Here is a 20007-nt window from a genome sequence, read left to right as displayed (position 1 = left end):
GATAATAGCTTCCTCATATATTAATCAGCCAATATGTACACTACCTGATTCACCAAGTCATTTAAGTAAGAATTTACAGCAATAAGAAATAATTATATTTTTAAAGAAAAAATTACATATACTTCAGTTTATTTAACATTTTATATTATAGGACCTAGGAGTGAGGGCATCTAAGGCACAGAAATTTCTTGATAATAACAGTGTAAGACAATTTATGACTCAGCAACACACATCACATATCCAGCCATGTCTCATCATGTGATTTGCATTTATTCTTCACTGTTTATTTTTTCTTCAATTCCTTTCTGCACCTAATAATTTTATTTATTTTTTTTTAATGCAGGTTACATTAGAGTTCAATCTCTTCTGTCCATCTCAGGTCTTAGCACTTCCTGTATTTACAACTGTACTAAGTCACAGCTGCCTAAGTAGGTCTTTCTAGAAAGCCGTGAAGCACAATCTTAACAAAGCAACACAGGAAGAAGCCACCACTTCAGTTGGGAGTTTGTACTGATTATCATTTATACTACAGCTATTTTGGGGGATTATTACCAATTCAGACCTTTAGTTACAGTTTCCAGCCAATGGCTCTAACATTTTGGTATCTGCTCAGCTAAAGAAACCTACTTTGCATCCTGTGCTTCTCTTCATTAACCAGGTGTGCTGCCTTTGTACACACCATAATCCCCACAGTCATACTTCAGCCAAAAACCTGAGACACTGAATTATTAAAGAATCTTTCTGCATCCCTTTTTATAAAAAATATCACCAATTTCTTTTGAGGGTTTTTGAATTGTATCTTTTATCTTTTATGGTTTCTAGGTTCTGCTACATTGCACATCAGGACACAGTGAAATACAGTACAACCAATATCACAATCAATAGTGTACACAGAAGGGAAATTGTTTTCCTCCTTTCTTCCTCACACATAGAGAAATCACATTTAGAATTTTGCTTCAGAAGCTTACATTGAGTTTCTTGTCTAATTAACTAAAAGTAATTCTTCTGGACATCACTCTCCCTTTGTGGTTTGGCCTGTTAAAAGTAATTCAGATATGAAGCTTTGTACAAAATGAATTTCAGAAAAGTTACTAATATTGCCTTTTTTCAGGCTTTTCAACAAACTCTGAAATGTTTGAGCAATTTTAGATGAGCTTCATTTTCATTTAATACCTTTTAAGTTAAATACATATTAATATATCAAATTTTGATTTATAGGTTCACAACACATAACATTGTAAGGAATATATTTTTGATTTCAAAAATATAAGGGACATCTTTAACAAAAAGATGGTTTTAAAATTTTGATTCCTAATGACTTTTACATTTGAAACAAACCATTGTTACAAAAAGTGCTCTGCCAAAGAAAAGTTCAAACAGTCTTTGTAATTATGGAAAATACATAAAATAGTGTAATATTATTTGTGATGGACTTTTTTTCTATAAAATCACACAAGGTTCTATGATGATGATGATTTCACTTTTAACTTTGTAAAATGAGATTTTACAAACCCACAATTACTTTATAAGTCACAATGTCAATGGTCTATTCAACAACACAGTGAAGGACATAGAATGGATAACAGCAGAATGCTGCCAGAAAGAATAAAACTGTACTTCCAAACTTTTCTCTCATCATTCTGGCTGTTAGCAGCTGAAAGTAACACTGAAGATTTCTTATTACTTCTGTAAAAAATTTAAAAGTCAAAGAGAAAGTATTTTACCACTTCAAGTTTGCAGTAGGCAAATTATTTCTTTCAGTGTGACTTTCATTCTCACTGACTCTAATATGCCTCTCTTCACAATGCAGCCTGGTATAATACCAGGAGCAGCTACAGCTCCATTACGAGGCACTTTCTGTATGTACCTTGGAAGGCATGGAAACCTGCTCCAAAGTTTAATTATTTCTGAGCATATAATAAAACACTTTTCCATTTCCAGGTTTCTGTTATTGGAATGACAGCAAATGCTAGCACTAAAGTTAAGTGTGACTGTAGTTCAATAGAAAAAAGCAAGCAAGATAATTTCTTTTTCCACTTGATTGTTTTTAGACAATTCATCATCTTATATACTTAGCTTTTCTTAACCACTGCTCATAATAGATGTAAGAAAAGATATATAGGGAAATATTCTTAAAGCAAAATTTTGTCAAACCATACATGCACCCATCTTTAAAACCAAGTTTTAAATGGACAGAATAAAACTGAGATTATTTTTTTTTATTCTAAGAAAGTAGAAGAAAAGGATTTTATTATTCCCATACCTGTCTGGCTAGAAGCCCAAGTAATTACTTCAGGAAGCTACTGAACCTTACCACTTGATGTCTTGTGTCACAAAGATAACTTTCTAAAGAATCAAGGTAAAGTTTTCAATGGCTGTGATGCATGATGTTATTAATACTGTGAAAAACGTATGTAGTACAATTTTAGGAACTTTGAAAAATAGCTTTAAATTTATCTTCTATTCTGTGAATCTGCGCAGCTTTTACAGAAAAGTTGGTATGTTCTCAGCCTGTTTGTTTTAATTCTTGGAAATATTTTTTTTCACATATTAATAATATTTTGGTTTTGGGGGAAGCTGTGCTGAAATCCAAAATTAAAAAGTTACATTAATTAATGAAAAGATATAAAAAATATATTTAAAGGCCATAAGTCTTTAAAATATATTTTCTTGTGTTTTTCTATGCTTTTGCATTTCAAGGGCTAATAATGTTCAAGCACAGTGCTTTTTTGGATTACAGAATTTCCAGGGAGGTATAGATATTCAAAGCAATTTGGCAAAAGGAGATGAACACTGTTGATAACCTAGAATAACCTAAATGTTGAGGCAAATTTTAGTGTTTCTGGAACTGTGATCCTTGATGTAAAACATTCTTCTTTAGTGCAGCTAAAAATATACAGCTGAAATCCAATACCTCTCCAACCATTAAATAACCACACAATCCACAGGTAAGAAAGGCTGTAAGGCTGCTATAAGGCTTTCAAACTATCTCAGCAGCCTTCTAATTCCAATCAGTCCTGACAGTGAGGAAGCTCCAGGTATGGAGGATTCACTGTGCTGTCGTTCAGACTGTAATACCTCCCAGAATTTCCCCATGCTGGGCCACTGAGCTCTGTCACCTCCTTAACTCTCTTAACTCCTAGGTAAGAACTTGTGATGATCTAGTGAACAGATAATCTCTCTCAGGTAATCTCTCACACCTCCATGATTTGTGAATGTGCTGTGGACGTATACAGCAACTTTATACGCCAAGCACAGTTTGTGGGGCTTTGAATCTACCACTCAGTGTAGAGAGGCCATAGCAGACAGAGACTCTCGCTGTAACAGAAGTCTCTAACACAAATTTTTCCTTCCAGAACTTATTAGAACCTCAGTCACAGAAGGATTTGGGTTGGAAGGGATCTTAAAGACCAATTAGTTCTGACTCTTCACTGTCATTGGCCAGGCCCTCTTACTAGAGCAGGTAGCACAAAGTCTGATTAAACCTGGCCTGGAAAAGTTCCAGAGATGGGACATCCACAACTTCTCTGGGCAGCCTGTTCTTGAGCCTCACCACTCTCACAGAAAAAAAAAAAAAAATGCCCAATACCTTATCTAAATCTTCAGTTTAAAGCCTGTCCCTCTTATCACTACATCCCATAATAAAAAGTCCCTCCCCAGCCCTCTTGGGAGCATCCTTCAGGTACTGGAGAGTCCAATAAGGTCTTCCCAGAGCCCTCCCTTCTCCAGGCTGAAAAGTCCCAAATCTCTCAAACTGTCTTCATTGGAGAGGTGTTCCAGCCCTCTGATCAACTTAGTGGCCTCCTCTGGATTTGTTCAAATGGGTCCACGCTGTTCTTGTGTTGGGCAACCCAGAGCTGGATGTACTACTGTGAACAAATTTGGTTCTATACTATGAGTGTTCTGCTAAAAGTGACCCACTGTGGTCCCTCCCAGCCTCACCCACCCTGTGTTTTTGTGAATCTGTGAATCTGTGATGCATGAAGGGATCAGTTTATATACAATGGTTTGGCATTTGGGGGGAGAGCAGCTTTATAAATTCCATTAGCAAATTTAGTAGTCTAGAGTAAGAATCGCCAGTAACCGGAGACAATAAATATTATAAAAATGAACAAAAATAGATCCAAAGGTGTGACTGGAGTTCTAAAGCATCCCATCAGTGGATCCTTATTTTAGTATATTAAATCAGTACCTTATAAAATAATGAAGTACACACGAGCAGTAGTAGAAAGACAATTTCATTAAAAAGAAAAAAATTTTGAGTCTTATTCACAAAAATATTTTTTTCACAGCTGTGCCAGAGTGTTTTGAAAAATATTTAACTGAGATATTATTTATTTTCAGTAACACACTGTCTCAGGCATTGTATGCATATATTGACATATATACCTGCAAATGCCTCCTTAATAAAAATGAAAGGAAAAAAATACTTGGTATCCTTCAATACTTATTAGTTTCCATGCAAGTACCTGGCAATTTCAGCAGAAATCACAATCTCATTACAATTGTTCATTAAAGACACAAACTAATGGACAGTTACTGTCACTGAATTCTGTTGAAAAAATTAAGAAACAATATCCGCTTGGTATAATGCATATGTCTATGCATTAGAGTGGATAATTACAGAGGGATAATTAAGGTGAAAATAAACATCACCAAGTACTATTAATCTAGAAATTGGGAGTTTTCCTAAAGAAGATTAATAATAGTTTTGTGGTATACTGATGAGAGACAATCTTTTCCATAAACAAGCAGAGAAATGTAATGTTTGCAAACACACCTTATCTCACCTGCATATATTTGACACATGGATTTCTCTAATATCCATCAGAAACAGTTCTCACAAAATACTACAAGATTGAGATAAAGGGCTTGTATAACATTTTACAGTAATTTTGAGGATTTATTACGGTAGGGAAGATTACATCTCTCACTTCTTTCTTCCTTTTTTTTTTTTTTTTCTTTTTTTAAACACTGAAGTCTATCACTGAACAGTCATTATTTGATCAGGAATGCCAGAAGAGGAAGAAAAGGTAACAGAAGAATAGAATTCATGTATGCACAGAGAGCAGAAAGGAAATTGTACAGGATGGAAAAACTCACAAAGGCAAAGAAAATCTTGCAAACAAATAGAAAAGATGAGGGAAATCAAGAAGGGCAAATCAAGTAAAGGGATGAAAGCAAATGAAACCAACCCAGGCCCTAGAAAAGGAGTAAGAAGCAAACACACAGAAAAGTTACCAGCCAGCAAGAGCAATAGATGAGAGGGGAAAAGTAACAAAATAAATGCACAAAGAAGATCAAATTCTTGTTATCATTTTCTATGATAGAATTGTACAGAAATGTTATTAACACAATATCAAGCAACATGCCTGTGGTGAATACAAATGAATGATATTTATAAAGCTTTATCTTCAGTTCTCTATTTCAGAAGCATTTATTTCAATCACCAATCCAAAACTAAGTAGTGTCAGTATTCTTCATTTAATCATTTTCTTCTATAATGTTGATGGGCACTGCATTTTTTTTTTTGCGTGTTTCAGAATTAAGCACATAAGTTAAAGTGTTAAGGAGAAAATACAAACACAGGTAATGTAAGAATCAAGATGTTGGGATGTAAGAATTTAACTGGTAGTCTCTGACATATAACAGAAGCTTAATGCTTTTTATAGGATCTTGCATTTATTAATAAACTAAGATGTAAGTGGAAAGAAGAGTTTAAGCTTGAAATTCAATTATTTCTCTTTTGATTTTGAGCCATCTTGTATGTTTGTTTGACTTTAGATTTTTCAGTTCATGTGGATTCACATGAAGAAACTCTTCAAGCCAACCTGAGTCTTTTATGGACTCTTAGGATGAACTCTAACATAGAGTATGCACCAGCATAAACACTTTCCTTTGAAAGTGGAATGGTAACAGTAGGACTTTCACAACTGACTGAAAAATAACTTTCAGCAGATGAATTTTCCCTTTTTACAGTATGCAGTTCATTCCAAAGACAGAAGTCAAACACCTTCAGGTGTCTGGTGTCAGATGCACTGAGTTGTGATGTTTTACAATATACTGAGAAACAGTGAGTTCCACAGCAGAAAAAATGCTGAGAAATTGCACAGGAGACTGACTTCACAAAGTTGTTGTTGTCTGTGGAGTTTTTTGTAAAAATATCACAGAAAACTACAGAATGGAAAAGGGAGTATTCACACATAAGGAAGGGGATTTGGAGCTTGTTGGAAAGTGCATGAGTGGAAGGAAAGTGGAACTTAGGGCCTACTGAAAACATATAGAGCTCTCCAAAGTGTATTGCATAGCTCCTGAGAAAATTGCCATATATTAGGAAACCCATCAGTCCTCTTGATGGAATGGGACTTGTGTAATGCACTCTCAAGAATCTCTTTTCTAAATGCAAATAGAAATCAGAGTTTTTGCTGAAATAAAGATCAGCTTCAGTCTGAAAACACATATTAAGATAAATTAATAAGGAAGCAAAATATTTTAAAAAACCTACCACAATTCAGTCCAATGGGTAGCAATGAAGAACTTCTGAGAGTCCAATTCATTTTGTACATTTGCATCCATCAGTAAGACTTCTCTTTGGAAGACAGTAAGCAATATTTTTCTGTTTCACAGATAGGATTCTTTTTTTTAATGAAAAAACAAGGCTTGGATAGGTACAGGTGTATATGTATATGTTTATATTTTCTGTGTGTGTGTTTTTGGAACCTTTGAATTTAGTACATGCAGTAAACAGTTACAGCAAACTCTTGCAGCAATATATAGCAGTCATAGCTCTCAGACACTGAAACAGAAACTAACTGCAGTAAATACCAGCTTTTAATACTGGGACTCAAAACTTCATTTATATCTGTCATCTGAACTCTATTTGGAAGTGATAGTCATTTATCCTGCAAATCTATTCCAGTAACATTTTCTGAAACACTTGAAGAAGCTATATATTGCATTAACACATCACAAGTATCTTTCTTCAGAAGAAGGAAAAAAATAAAGATATTTAAGTTCCTAAAATGTGTTGTCAGAGATCCATTATTTTCAATTCTGCTTCTACTACTACTACTATTGTTTATTATATAATCTCTTTCAAAATTGCCTATAAATTCATAACTGTGACACAGGTATAATTTTAAGAAAATCATAGAATAAACTTTGACGAGATTTACATAACTATATAGCCTGGAATAATTCTAGAAAACTGCTTATTGAAGGCTTACCTTTGCTAATTGATACAGCTCCATTAGAACCTTTTTTGAAAGCCAAAGCTGCATGGCTCAGAGTACTTTATGGCGGCCAGCCTGCTCTCAGAGACTCCAAGTCCTCCTGCCCATACCTTTATTCTGCCTTTTCCTGTGCCACCTTGGTTAAGTTTAATGGCAGGAGGTTTTGATGATCTCAGTGCAGTACATCCCTCCTACCTGCTCTCTGTCCTTGTGGTATCATGTAATATTTTACCTATGAACTCCATGCTTAAGCAATGATGCTCGTGAGTAGCAGAAGGATCTAGGCCAGATTAACTGAGTTAAAGCCTCATGTCTGAAACATCAGTGCTTCTGAGCATGCAAAGAAATCTTGCATTTTTCAGAATGATAAGGATTATTTCAAGTTTTTGGTCTTTGATCATATCCAATTGCCTGGTGCTGCCTATATCGAGCATCTTGAATTTAAGCAGAATTTAATACGTGCTTCCAAAATGACATGAAAGGTAATTTCCATGTTGCCTCCATTTGCAATTTGGTTCTACCAAGTTAACATAATTCTCTCTCCCTTGTGGTGCATGGTATTTGTATTAAATATATGAATTTTAAAGGAATGAAGAGCATTCCTGCCATGACATAGCATTTTATACAGTAGATAGTCATATATATATGCCAATGAAAGTAATGTTATGGTGCAATTTTTTACATTTCCTAATTTCGAACATTTTTTAAACAGTAATGTAAATCTCTGAGATAAGGAACATGCATTATATAATATCCTATGAAAGGTACTGTCTTGTCCTGACGTAGCAATTTCCATAGTTTTGAAAAGGTTAATGAATAGTCTCTAAAATATGTTTTTGAAAGCTCTCTTTATTCCTTGCACATATTAAGTCATCCTTTTGGTATTTTAAAATACAAATAGATCAAGTTAGAAAGATGGCAGAACACATTTGAGAAAATTTCCATCCTATGAAAAAATCATAAGCTTGAAATTTACTCACAAACTCATACATTTTAAGAAGTGTCAGCACATCCACAATAATGAAGTAATCCATGCAGCTGGGGCACCAAGAAGGACAAAACCCAGCAGGATAACTGAATGCCACTAGAGCATGCTAAATATGTAAAAGCAGGGCCTTCAAAAGGATTAGAAGTCTACACATAAGTGATGATAAGTAGAAGGTCAATTAAAGAAAATCTATCTATAGTAAGAACAGAAACAGTGCTGGTGAGTGACAAATACAGGGATGTTCTTGCAGAAGAAATTGGATTGCTTTGTCTGCCACACTGTCGAGTTCTCTCCTACTATTAGGCAGCTCCAACTGTAGCACTACTACATCTACAGAACAAAAGGAATTCTGAAAATAAAATATAAATCACACCACACTTTCTAGTAGTCACTTGCTACTCATATTTGCAAAGCATATAATCCATTATTGCCCTATTTAAACAACTTTCTTCAATCACTTTCTCCTTCTCAAAACAAATCCATCTTCCCCAGAAGCCTGTCTTGCAAAAGGGAAATAACAGCTGAGCTTCATAGATGCTTTTAGGAAAGCAGACTGTATTTAAGGACTGATGATGTCAAGATGAAGTGAAAAGCAAACAGTGATAGTGGCCAGGTGTGAGCAGCTATAAAATTCGTGTGTCACAGGGCAGGAAGGAGTAAGAAGAATGTCTTCCAGCAGTTCATTTCACTGGATTTCCCTCCCCACCAAGGGAAATTCAGAATAATTTCAATTAATCTGAGTTTCATCTGACTAAATACTACAATTTCCGTGTTGAAATTCAGCTTTTTGTGATTTGGACCAGGGTGGTGCCAGGTCTGTGTGAACTGCATGGGGCTGGACACTGTTAGGCTCATCTGCAGCATTCTGAAAAGCAGGGAGGTTAAAGGAACATGTTGCTTAGCATAGAGGATTAAGAAGCCCCAACACTCTTCCAATACCCTTTTATGTACAAGATTATATCCACAGTTCATCTATACAAGAGTCATGTCTTTTTACTCACCTAATCAGTAACGTGCACAATAAGGGTTTACAAGAAACAGTCCTAGAGTGTAATAATTGAGTTCTGATTCAAAGAAAGCAATCTTCATTGTTTGCATTATACCATATAAATAATATTTTTTATGTTAATTAACTATAATGGGGAGTATCAGAATCAATACAAAATTCAATGAATCTTGGTATGTAGTTCTATAGATTATAACAGATAACACAGCATTCTATACTAATAAAAATTTAAAAGGAACTAAACTATTTTTTTACAAGCCACCTCTTTCAGGTCTGTATCCCTTTCTACATTATATACATAGACTGGACAAAGCTATTCTCATTGCTTTGTTTCGCTGAAGGCTATTGATACTTAATGGAATGGTTATATAAAGTGTTCAATAGCAAAAACTGTGAAAAAGAATAGTGTCAAAAAGCTCAAGGATGTAAGCACTTGCATCAATGAAGGTATTATTATGAAGAATGAAAGAAAGTAGAAAAATGGCAACAGTTCTGATTTTTAAGTTATCCTGTTTTTACCTAGTAGTTTAAAAAATCAGAAATGCCTCTTGCCTATGACAGGACATCAAAGCTCTAATGCATATGCAAAATGGAGAAAATTTTCCTAATGTAGTAACCAGAAGAGACGGCAGAGATGGTCTATGATTTTTTTCCACCATGATTGTTGAAAGTAAATACCTGAATGAAAGACATGAAGTAGATTCCTCACTTGCTTTCAACCTCATTAATTTCTGTCTTGCACAGAGGCATAGTTTCACAGACAAGAGTACATACCCTCATTTTGAAGGACATCATAGTTCTGATTAGGAAAATTTCTGATGAAACACTGTGCAGAAAGACAAGAGAGGAGACATTGCTTCTTTTTTTCTTTGGGGTTTATCATAACAGAGGCCAGGTTTTTCTTTTATGTTCAGGATTTACACCCACAACCATTTGTTAAATACACTTAGAGAACATGTTCTAGACAAAGTGCTTTCAGGAACTTAAGGGTGCAAAGATTTATTTCTTCATCAAGTGTGGACAAGGAGATGAGCTGCTGTTCTAAATAAAAATGGTGGCAGGTCTATGCGGGGGTACCAATCTGAATTTTGTGTTCAGAGTAAGTTTTACTGGCAAAAGCTTAGAAGCCTAGGACTATGGGCAGGCAGTTCATTAGACAGTGGGTTTACACTCTTTTTGTAACTTTGTGTGGAATATGTGTTCATTAAGGGGTTAGTGGTGGAGGTGAGTGCAGAGTTCAGATCTCACTGGTCTTTAATTAATGATCTAGCAGGTTATAACCAGCTTTTGAGGATAGTGTTTAAGCAAGCACATGAACATTAATTGAGCAATTCTGTAAATTCTAGGGAAAAAAGTCATATGTAGAAATGCATATATAATGTCCTCCAGGAATCTAGGACAAGTACATCCTACAGCTGAAATGATAGTCTCTTCTGAAAGACTTCATTTTCTACAAATGCAATTCACTTCTGTTTTCCTTTGCTTTCCTCTTTCCCATGTTCAAACCTATCATATTCCAGAATAGAATCTTTATGTACACCACTGTACATGGCCTTTTATTTCAATCAATGCATGACCAACAGCTATGTGAACATGCAAAACTGAAATCAAATGGGGTTTTAAAATGTATTCAGAAACAATGCTTTCCAGCATTTTTCATAATCTCATGTAGAGTAAAAGTGGCACCATGTCACCCATATTGTAATAAGATTAATGGAAGTCCCAAAGTCACAGATAAAACACAACCAGCACATCTCCTCACTTCACTGTATTTTCTTGCTGGTTATCTTAGAACACTGTTCCAGCATTCAGGGTGTGACAACTCACTCTAAATAATCTGTTAAACTTAATTGAACTATGCAAAAAAATAAAATCCTCCATAAAGGAAATGCTTTAAAAACATAAAAGAAAGCAAGATATCTGTCTCTCTAGAGTATTTTTGTCTCTCTTTTTTTCTGTAACCATTGGTGAAATTATCTAAAATGGTCACCCTGTGTAAGGAAGAAAGCAAAATCAGCACAAACAATTTCTTATGATTTGGAAAGGCATAGAGGGCATTTACCTGCAATTGTCAACATTACTTCTTCCCACAGCGTTAGAGAAGCTGAAAGGTCCGACGTTATTGATTTCTACGACTTTTATACAGCCAGTGAAATTGTAGACAGGTCCAGAAATCTACAAAGGAGAAAATTCACACCGTTCTTTTGCTTGTTGTCATTGTGATCAAAGTATTTATTTTTCTATGGAACAATACTGGTCATGGGGAATGGTAAACAGGAACGATTTGAAATTTTTAAGTTTATTATGTCCCTTCTCAAAAAATTTCTAGTTCCATTAATCATGTTTCAAAGATGCCTAAAGACCTACTAAAAATGGGAATCACTGCAGGGGCACAGAAAACACAGAGAACAGCAAGTTGTTATGTACTGCCAAGGACCCATTTTTAACAGTGAAGTCAGGTTTAGACAGTTGCAGAAAGAAAAATATAAATATCTTGAGAAACAATTTGCTGAAAGCACAATGGAAAGCATTAAATGCTTTTTAAAGCCCAACAAGAGCATTAAAGAGCATTAAGCCGTCAGAAAGGCTTTAGGGCTAGTAGACCAGCTAAGTATAAAGGGAATGCTCAAAGAGACAAGGCTCTAGCAGGAAATGTAAAGGACTCATCAAATTAAAATTTAATGAAGAGTAGTTCTGGGAGGTTCCCATGACGGAACCCATTTTTAGTTGGGGTATATCAGAGATCTGTCTCAAATTGAATTACTACTAGAAAATGTTTAAAAAAAAAAAAAAAAAACAACCAAAAAGTGAACAGTGGCAAAAAAAGGAAAAAGATCAGAGTGTTTGCCTGGGATTCTCATGAAAATTACTCTGGTCATCACATAAAATGGCATCCAAATCATGGGAATAGTAAACATGGATTTTTTGGGGGAGAGGAAAGGGGCTTGGGTTTTTGTTTTGTATGATTTTGAAAATGGGGCCAAGACTAGGGCATGCAAGGACACACCTCAAACTACAGATCAGTAAGTCTCAATTCCATTCAAGACAGCAATTATGAATTACACTGAAGAACAGAATTAACATATATGTAAATTAATGCAACAAACAGGGGAATAGTTGAGAGGGTTTCTAAAAAGGGAAATTGTAACTCACAGGAGGAACACTGACTATGTGAGAAAGGATGCCTTGGCACATAGCCTTTGATTTTCAAAGGATTTTAACAAGTTTCTGTGTTAAAAGATTCTAAAGTAACTCAGTGCCCCTGGGATAAAAAGGAAGGCCTTCGATAAATTAGAAGAATGGTTAAAACAGAAGCAGAAAAATTGTGACTAAATGGTGAGGTTTCTCAATATGGAGAATCCTTAGAAAATCTCTCTGCAAGTCTGTATTAGGGTCTGTGGTCTTCAATATATTCAAGTGGCTCAGTGTTTTCTGCACTACTCAGGATAGCAAAACAAAAATCCTGAGAACAGAATTTCACAATGTGCAAGAGGCAAGAGTGTCACAATATGCAAAATTATAAGGTATGTAAGGATGAGGATACATATGAGCGTTCCTGTACAGACCAGGAACCTTCAGTCAGGAAAACCTGCTGTCAATGAGAGACAGAACAGTGCACTGTGCAGATGAATAGAGTTTTAAGTTTCTCAAAATGCGGAATCAAAAGGACAGAAAATGACATAAATCAGTGCAAAGATGAAAGCAAAGTAAGGGATTTGCTTTTCATACTACTCAAAATTAGGTTGTGGAACTCTGCCATAGTGTGTTGTGAATGGTACAAGTGTAAATGGGGTTAAAAATCAGTCATATTAAGATTGAAAAAGAGCTGTCTCCCTCCCAGCAGACAGATAGGCTGTGCAAGTACAATACAATTGAAGCAAGTAGAATTGCTTTTCTCTGCTCTGCTCAACCACTCTGGAACATAACACAGCATGCCATGCCACACACTATAAACAGAATGAACTGGCCTTCCAACCCATAGGAGGGCTCAAAGAGGTCACTAACAGTTTATTGTTTATTTCCTTAGCAACACAGGCTTACAGAAAGTTAAGACTTTAAAAGAGATACATTATTACACAGCAACAATGTGGAAAGTTATGTAACCATCTATTAAGTCAACAAAGCTCAAGTGTGGAAAATGGGAAGAAGGTTTCTCTGTGGAACAAACACAGAGGATTAAAATGAAGCTTCTTGGAATTTAAAAAACCCAAAAACCTCATTCAAGAACTGGACGTGAACACTCTGCTCCAAGTTAACTTTGAACATTAAGAAAATAGTACTATTTAATATACCACAAGGGTTGGCAGAGGTTATTCATATGGATTACAGACAATAGAACACTTCTTCTCTTCCTCCTTTGCCAGCCACTGGCATGGAAATAAATGTGATGGACTGCCAAGGACAGAGATGGACATACATTCAGCAGTCTCTTTTCCTGCCATCATTATAATAAAATATATCACATAATCTTTAAAGATGTCTTGCCCTACTAAGTTTCACATTTTAATTTTTAAAAGAGATGTTTTCTTTTTCTCCTCTGCCTTTTATAAATAGTAAATAAAATAATTTTCAAATTAACAGGATGCAGAATCTGTTATAAATTTATTATGAACACAAACAGAAATGGTTACAGGATTCTGAGCCTGGAACTACATGGTACATGTAATATTGCCCCCCCCAAAAATGAACAATTGAACAGGGTTTTAATATTGGCTGCATAAATCAACTTATTAAAGTTGTGCTGCTTTTTTTCCCCTGAGTCTCATGATTGTCTCAGTCATACCATGCATGTGTTTCAACAAAAGTCCTCTTTCTCGGGATTGTAAAAATGAATAAACAAAAAAGAAAACAAAATAAATCAATAAATGCAAAGGGCAGACACTATACGATTTTATGATAGCTACTTTGCCAAGTTAAGTTCATCCAAGACTCTGGTATAGGGAAAATTCACTATGTCAACCTATGGTCCATTTTGCACACTAAAGAGCAAATTAGTCACTTGGTTTGGAAATCAGCATTTAGCTGCATAATTCCCCAAACACTATAACAGTGACTATTCTTACAACATGGTTTCTTTTCCTCACTACTGGCTGGCCTTCTGGCCTTCTAATAATTTCTATTACATTGATATGTGCATATTTCAAAGGTAATGTATTCCTCTAAAGCAATATTAAAATTATTACCTTTTTTTTTTTAACTATAACTGCATTATAAACATTTTGGTCAAACAATTACTTGAATTTGTTCTGCTATACTATCTATACAAAAACCTAACATCTTAGAGATATATAGGAATAAGAGCTATTGATATATATAATAAAAAAAAATACATGGCTTTTATTCTTCTATTTTTGAGAACAGATACCTTTTGTGTTTAGCAGAATATTAAAATGTAGACTTTACATGTAGCTGAGTTCCCTTCCATTTACAAAAATACATTATTATGCAGACAAACTGTAGCACTTAAATTGCCTGAAAATGTCAGGGCCAGAGCAGCACCAGAAATTTAGTTTAATAAAATTCACTATTCACAATCTATTCAGATATGTTTGACATATAGTAACCATGATCTTTAAACGCCCTTTATACTTGACAAAAATGAGTACAGATACTTACCTTGTAGGAAAAGTTCACACATATATTCCAAATCATTTATTAACATCCCTTACTGACAAGCTCAAATTAAGGTGCTGCTAGATAGAATTAACCTAGAAGGAGTTCCTAATGAAATGAAGTTACATGCTGTCAATTCACTACAGATTCATAAATAATATAATGAGGTTTTGGCTTCTGATCTGAGCATTTATTTGAAAATTATGATTAACTGGAAAGAAAACAAAGCATAGCACAATTTTTCCTCATTTGTCTCCACTCAAGATAAATTTTATATATCTTAAAAATTCTTACAACGGATATGAAAGTGTACCAGAATACACTATTTAATAGTATTTCACATATTTGTGATTCCAGAAATATGTTCGATTTTGGAGTCTGATTAGTAGAACTCTCTTCAATAGACTACAAAGCTTTTCAAGTGCAATATTTTAAACTTAAATAAAATAATTCTTGTGAACATTTTTCAGTACTTTAATACAATTTTAACTTATTTTTACTAAAACCATGGTGAACTGTTTAGAAATTAATAACTCAAAAAATCCCTCAACTTAGATAACAGCTTCTTTACTGCAGTTTTGTTTTCTGCTAGTGATTAGAATAATTTGAAACAGTCATAATGAACTCTTAAATTAAGCAAGCCATAATCTCCCCTCTGTATTCTCTTTAAACTGGCCATAAAAATTTGGCTACCCATCTCAGTTGTAACCTACTGGAAGCCTACTGCAACTGAACTTCAATATCGAGCCCACTCAATAAAAAAAATATGAAAATCAAAAATAATATTTAAAAAAAACCACAAACAAACAAAAAACCCCACAACTAAGTTTTATGGGTTGTGGTGGTGATGCTTCCCCCTAAAGAAGAATTTGGAATTTGTTCTTTAAAAAAGTCATTTTAAAACCTATATCTCTCTTTTAGATACTGAATTACGTACAGTACAAAATAGAAATATACAGACTATCAAATTAGCAGCAAGACAATCAGAATGGGCTTAATCCAATAGGACATAATTCTGCCATTATATTTCACTTACTGAACACTGGAACTTGCCACATTCAAGGCAACATGCTATATATGGGACGTGTACTTTCGTCAAGCCCAAAAGTTTTCAAGACTTTGTTAAAAATCAATATTAGTGACATCACCGAAAAATGTTAGTTGATGATTTAAATTTTTTAAAAATCAATTAATCCTTATTCATTTTAACTCTGGCCGTTCAAGCAAAATGGAGAAGATTTGTCTGGTTAATTTGCATAGCTATTAATGAGAGAAAAACGTACCTCCCTTTAAGAAGTTCTGCTGAAGTAGGCAGTGTCAGGGCAGTGTGTCTTTGATGTGTCTACACTGTTCATTACTTTATTTCCTAATATTTACTTTTAATAACACTTTCTATACTCAGTTCAAATTTTAAACCACAAGAATTTTTATTGTTACATAAAGGAGTATAAGCCAAAGAGTTTAATGACATTTCAAAATGTGTAGGAAAATGAAAAGTAGTATTAGCTTTTAAACAATAGTAATAAAAGAAAGCACTTAAAATATGGGAGAAGGAATATTGCTTCAGCTTCTGTCCTGGTACCAGCGTAGAAACCGGAAGGCAAAATGGGAATATGTACTGGTAAAATTGCCTACATGCTATCATATCAATAAATTGGGTGTAGCACAAAGGAACTGAAATCTTCTCCATTCTGACTCATACTGACTATGAAATGAAATACTATATAAACCTATACATAACACCAAAGTTCCAGTCAATTCACATTTTATTATAACAGCTGATTTTACACTGATACTGTGATTCTGAGCCAAATATCTCAAAATAATTTTAATTAAGTTATACTAACATAACTGAAAAGGAGCTCAAGAGGTAAGTGAAATCCAGATTTTTTTTTTTTAATCTAACTACTTCTACTGAATTTTTAAAAGAATTTACTGTTATTACCGTGAATCTGCTTTTATTTTATCTGCCATGGATATTGAATACTATCACTAGAATTTAATGAAACGAGAATAGTAAACCATAATTATATAGGCAGAAGAGGGGGAGAAAATAAATCCCCAAACTGCTTAGTGTGGTAGAGGTTTACATTTCTGTTCCCCATGTCTCATTTGTTCTAGACACTCAAATCAGGGCTTAAAAAATCAGCAACCCTGATAGTTCTGCTATGGGAAACCAGCAAGTAAGTAGTCCTTCCAGGGTCCTGTGCTGTAGAGCAGGTAACTGAGACTATCCTCTCCATTGGGTATGAATTTGCAAACCATCTCCTGCACTGCTGTGCTTCACAGTGGAAATCAGACTGTTCACCTGCCTGGTCCCAGACTCGGGGGGAACCAGCTCACCACATAACTGACATTCGCATTCCTCTTGCATCATTTCTTCATCTAAATTGACTGGCAGTCTAAATTTTGAGCATAAGTGCTTCACTGTCAATTTTCCATGATCCTGACAGTTCTAGCTCAGAATGGATCATTAAACCTCAAAGGATTAATTAAAATCAGTAAGTCTGAAGGATTCAAGACTACTGAGAAATTCCCTTACCATTTTTATGAAAGTTCATCCTTGGCCAGGATCCTTATCTTTTAAACTTGCTCTTGGCTTGCACTGTAAAAAGTTCAGTGTTGCATTTCAGAAGGGATATGAAAACTCTGATGTGAGGAAGAAGCTTCCTAAGCCTTATGGCTAGCAATGTTTGCCCCTTTTGTAAACAATTTCAGTATTTATGCTTATAACCATAATGTATGATTCACTTAGTGCACTTGTTATTGCAATTCTTAATAAGTTCAACTACTGTAATTTATTATTTTTCAATTCTCTCTGTTTAATGTGATACCGTATCCCTGAGAAAGATGGAAAATATATTGGCCTGAGAGGACTAAAATACATAGAGTGAAATTTGGAAAATGGATTTATCTTTCTTGGATAGTACAGACTATAAACTGTGGAAATCAGTTCATGTCCCTGAAGTTCACCTTTGCAGAGTGACACTGAAGTCACACATGTTGAACACCATGCTAACATACTTTACAGTATTACAGCACTTAAGGAAAGGTGTTCCTAGTCCATCACGATGAACTAATTTTCAGTCCAAGTCAGTCAGCTTCTCTAGTTCTAGTTCTTGTCCAATCAATCACCAACCATTCAAATCTGCAAACATTTAACCCAAGAAGTTTGTATCAAGCATATGTGTTTATATGCTGATGGATTTGATGATTCTCATGGGTCATTTTAAAGTCAGGATATTCTATTTTTAAAGAAAGATTCAGTGAAAAACACTTAGTGAATTGTAGATGCTGAGTTACAAAAAAGGGAAGGGTTCTAACAAGAAGTTGTACATCTGTCTGACTAGAAGAGATAACACCTTATCTAAAACAGAGGCCCCTGTATACAAAAGGGTGTCTTCAGAATGAAAAAAATGCCCATAAAAATGAAAATATTCTGAAAAAACAGGATTTTCTTTATTGAATATATATGGTATAATGTATTCAGAAGGGCCTAATTTTGTCGGACTCTTAAGAAAACTGAAGATTCCCTGTTGAAGAAAGAAGAGAGGAGGAAAATTTTTTCATAAATTTTCATGATCTGTTATTTTCTTATGCCAACAAACCACCTAGAAACATATGCAACTGGTTTGTCTGGTTTAGGACACCTTAAATACATTTTCTTTTCTACTGCAATTTTTTCAGACAAGAGGTCTTGCAAGATAACACAGTATTCCTCACACACTAGGTAAGGAACATATCAGCTGGCACACTATGCCTTTCAGCAAATGCCTTCACTTCCCCAAAATACTCCAGAGAATCCAATGAGGCATATATCAGAACCAGGTGATAAGTAGTGATTTAAAGTGTTAGGAACATGATAATGAGAAGAGCTGCCTGACCTGAAGTTTTTAGGAGCATGTGGGCATTCCAAGGTTACCAAGATATTAGTCACATGTATTTATGTGATTGGAGGTGTATCTACAGTGGACCGATCACATAAAAACATAGACATGATATGCCAAGAAGGCAACGAATCCATAGACTTCCAAAATGCATTTAATTATCTTACTATAGTAAAACAATATGAATTATTGTGTTCTAAACCAAATAAACTCTACCAATAGCTAAAAATTTAAAACCTTTGTCAATTTTTAATGAAAGAACTGATAGGTTACTACTCTTTTTTGTCTTCTCTGTCTTTCAGTTAGGTTTTACTGCCCTTGTGACAAATGTAGTAGAACAAGAAAGTATATCTATAATTCATTTTATTAACAGATTTAGATTAATGGCAGTTTAGCTTGGCATAGCTGAGAAGTGAATATATAATCTGTTTTTTATGCATTCTGAGGGAACAAAAACTTTTAGCAAACAGTTGGATTTGGTTACCTAGTTCTTTGGTTTAGTTTGAATTTCCATTTTGAGAGATGCAGTCCTGAGAGACATATGACAATAAGTTCACCTGGAGCTTTGAACTGTACTACCAAGTCACTGCCAAAGACTGATGTTGATTTTTCTGGAGCATTTCCTTTTGCTCTAGCTTTAATTTTATTTTTCTCCACCTTGCCATGTATACAATTCATATACTTGTCAAAAGACACACCTAATCCTAAAGTTCTCATACTTGCCCTGAGTTTCATGCTCTTGGACTCCTTGTCTAAAGCATTTACAAATTATATTTGGAATTGATAGTCCCCATAGCAAACAAAAAGATCAGATTCATGTGAAACTACATTATGCACTATATGATCTAGAGAAGAAATCAAACCATGTTCTAAAACCTGGAAGTTTAAAGTAAGCTCTTCATTTATAAAAAAGAAAACACATATTAAAATAATTAAACATGCATGGCATATTCTAAACTGTTCCTTTACTTGCTTCCATCACTCAAATTCTGGAAGTGACTTCCCTCCTCTCCCTCCCTAATATTGCTCTAAGCCTCAATGCTCACCTGTTCCATTCTTCTCAAGATGAAATCTTACCTCTTTCATTTTTACTATCAACATACCTCAGGCTGTTATGCAGGACAAACACCACAAGGTCAGCCACTTTCCCTTTCCAGAGATTTAATGCATTTACATTCCTTTTCAAGCATATCCTTTCTTGGTGAAAAAAAACTTTGCAAAAGTAAAAAAAAAAGTCAAAGCTATTAAAAGCCCTTTGAATGAGGTTAAAAAAATTATGTC

General features: G+C 34.6%; 1 protein-coding gene across 1 annotated transcript in view; it reads right to left on the bottom strand.

The window, feature by feature from the left end:
• Positions 1-20007, bottom strand: part of EYS (eyes shut homolog) — a 742046-nt gene that overhangs the window by 203966 nt on the left and 518073 nt on the right. Inside the window, exon 35 of the mRNA XM_066180316.1 lies at positions 11289-11401. Coding sequence (XP_066036413.1) covers positions 11289-11401 — 113 coding nt within the window. The remainder of the gene's footprint in view (positions 1-11288; positions 11402-20007) is intronic.

This window comes from Chamaea fasciata, unplaced genomic scaffold (genome assembly GCF_029207755.1).
Source record: "Chamaea fasciata isolate MVZ Bird 193981 ecotype frontalis unplaced genomic scaffold, bChaFas1.0.hap1 SCAF_3, whole genome shotgun sequence".
NCBI classification, from domain to species: domain Eukaryota; kingdom Metazoa; phylum Chordata; class Aves; order Passeriformes; family Sylviidae; genus Chamaea; species Chamaea fasciata.
Note: the sequence above shows the minus strand (reverse complement) of the source record. Positions and strands in the feature narration are given on the sequence as shown.